Source organism: Buceros rhinoceros, unplaced genomic scaffold, assembly GCF_000710305.1.
Source record: "Buceros rhinoceros silvestris isolate BGI_N320 unplaced genomic scaffold, ASM71030v1 scaffold6056, whole genome shotgun sequence".
In the NCBI taxonomy this organism is placed as follows: Eukaryota; Metazoa; Chordata; class Aves; order Bucerotiformes; family Bucerotidae; genus Buceros; species Buceros rhinoceros.
The window spans coordinates 31218-31891 of NW_010417989.1; the positions used below are offsets into that span (position 1 = coordinate 31218).

At 38.1% G+C, this 674-nt stretch overlaps 1 protein-coding gene across 1 annotated transcript in view; it reads right to left on the bottom strand.

The window, feature by feature from the left end:
* SYK (spleen tyrosine kinase) overlaps positions 1 to 674 on the bottom strand; it is a 30266-nt gene that overhangs the window by 29233 nt on the left and 359 nt on the right. Inside the window, exon 2 of the mRNA XM_010138354.1 lies at positions 518 to 674. This exon is cut by the window's right edge and continues 20 nt beyond it. Coding sequence (XP_010136656.1) covers positions 518 to 674 — 157 coding nt within the window. The remainder of the gene's footprint in view (positions 1 to 517) is intronic.

Sequence of the window (674 nt, forward strand, 5' to 3'; positions counted from 1 at the left end):
TTACGCATGCTGAAGACGTATAGGCAGTGCTCTGCAGTTAAGAAACCAAGCTCTATTTTGGACAGAATTTAAAAAAGCATCACAAAAACAAGGCCATCTAAGATGAGAGGATGTAGAACAAGGCATCATGTCACCATGCTGGCCTGAACATCAACTCATAAAAATTCAGAACAAAAAACAATCAAAAAACCCCATTTCTGTACCTTGTTCCTTACATCCATTAATTTTTGGTTCATGTGGAAATCTGATGATGCAAATTAGTGCAATGGTAGATAAGGCTATGCTAATCCAGAACACCATAAAAGTCCTAAGTTTTGTAAAATTTCAGGAAAACCACAGTTATGGCCAAGTTACTGCATGCATTAGGGGGAAACAAATCCCAACTGTTCAAAACTCAAAAAGCTATGTTTCCATTATGAAAAAATACTACACAGCAGCAACAGCTGGAAACAAACACCACAATCTCTTTTTCTCATAACTCAAAGACCACTTTATGGTAAAATCAGTCTGGATTTACCTGCAGATTCCAAGTTTGTTTGACATATTCTCTGATGAGGTTCTCCTTTAAATCTTCAAAGGGTCCTGTTTTGGGTTGCACGCCTGGTGGACGGTTCAAAGGTTTTCTCAGTAGACAGATAAGGCCATCTGTTTCCTCTGAGTGATAGTTAATGAGT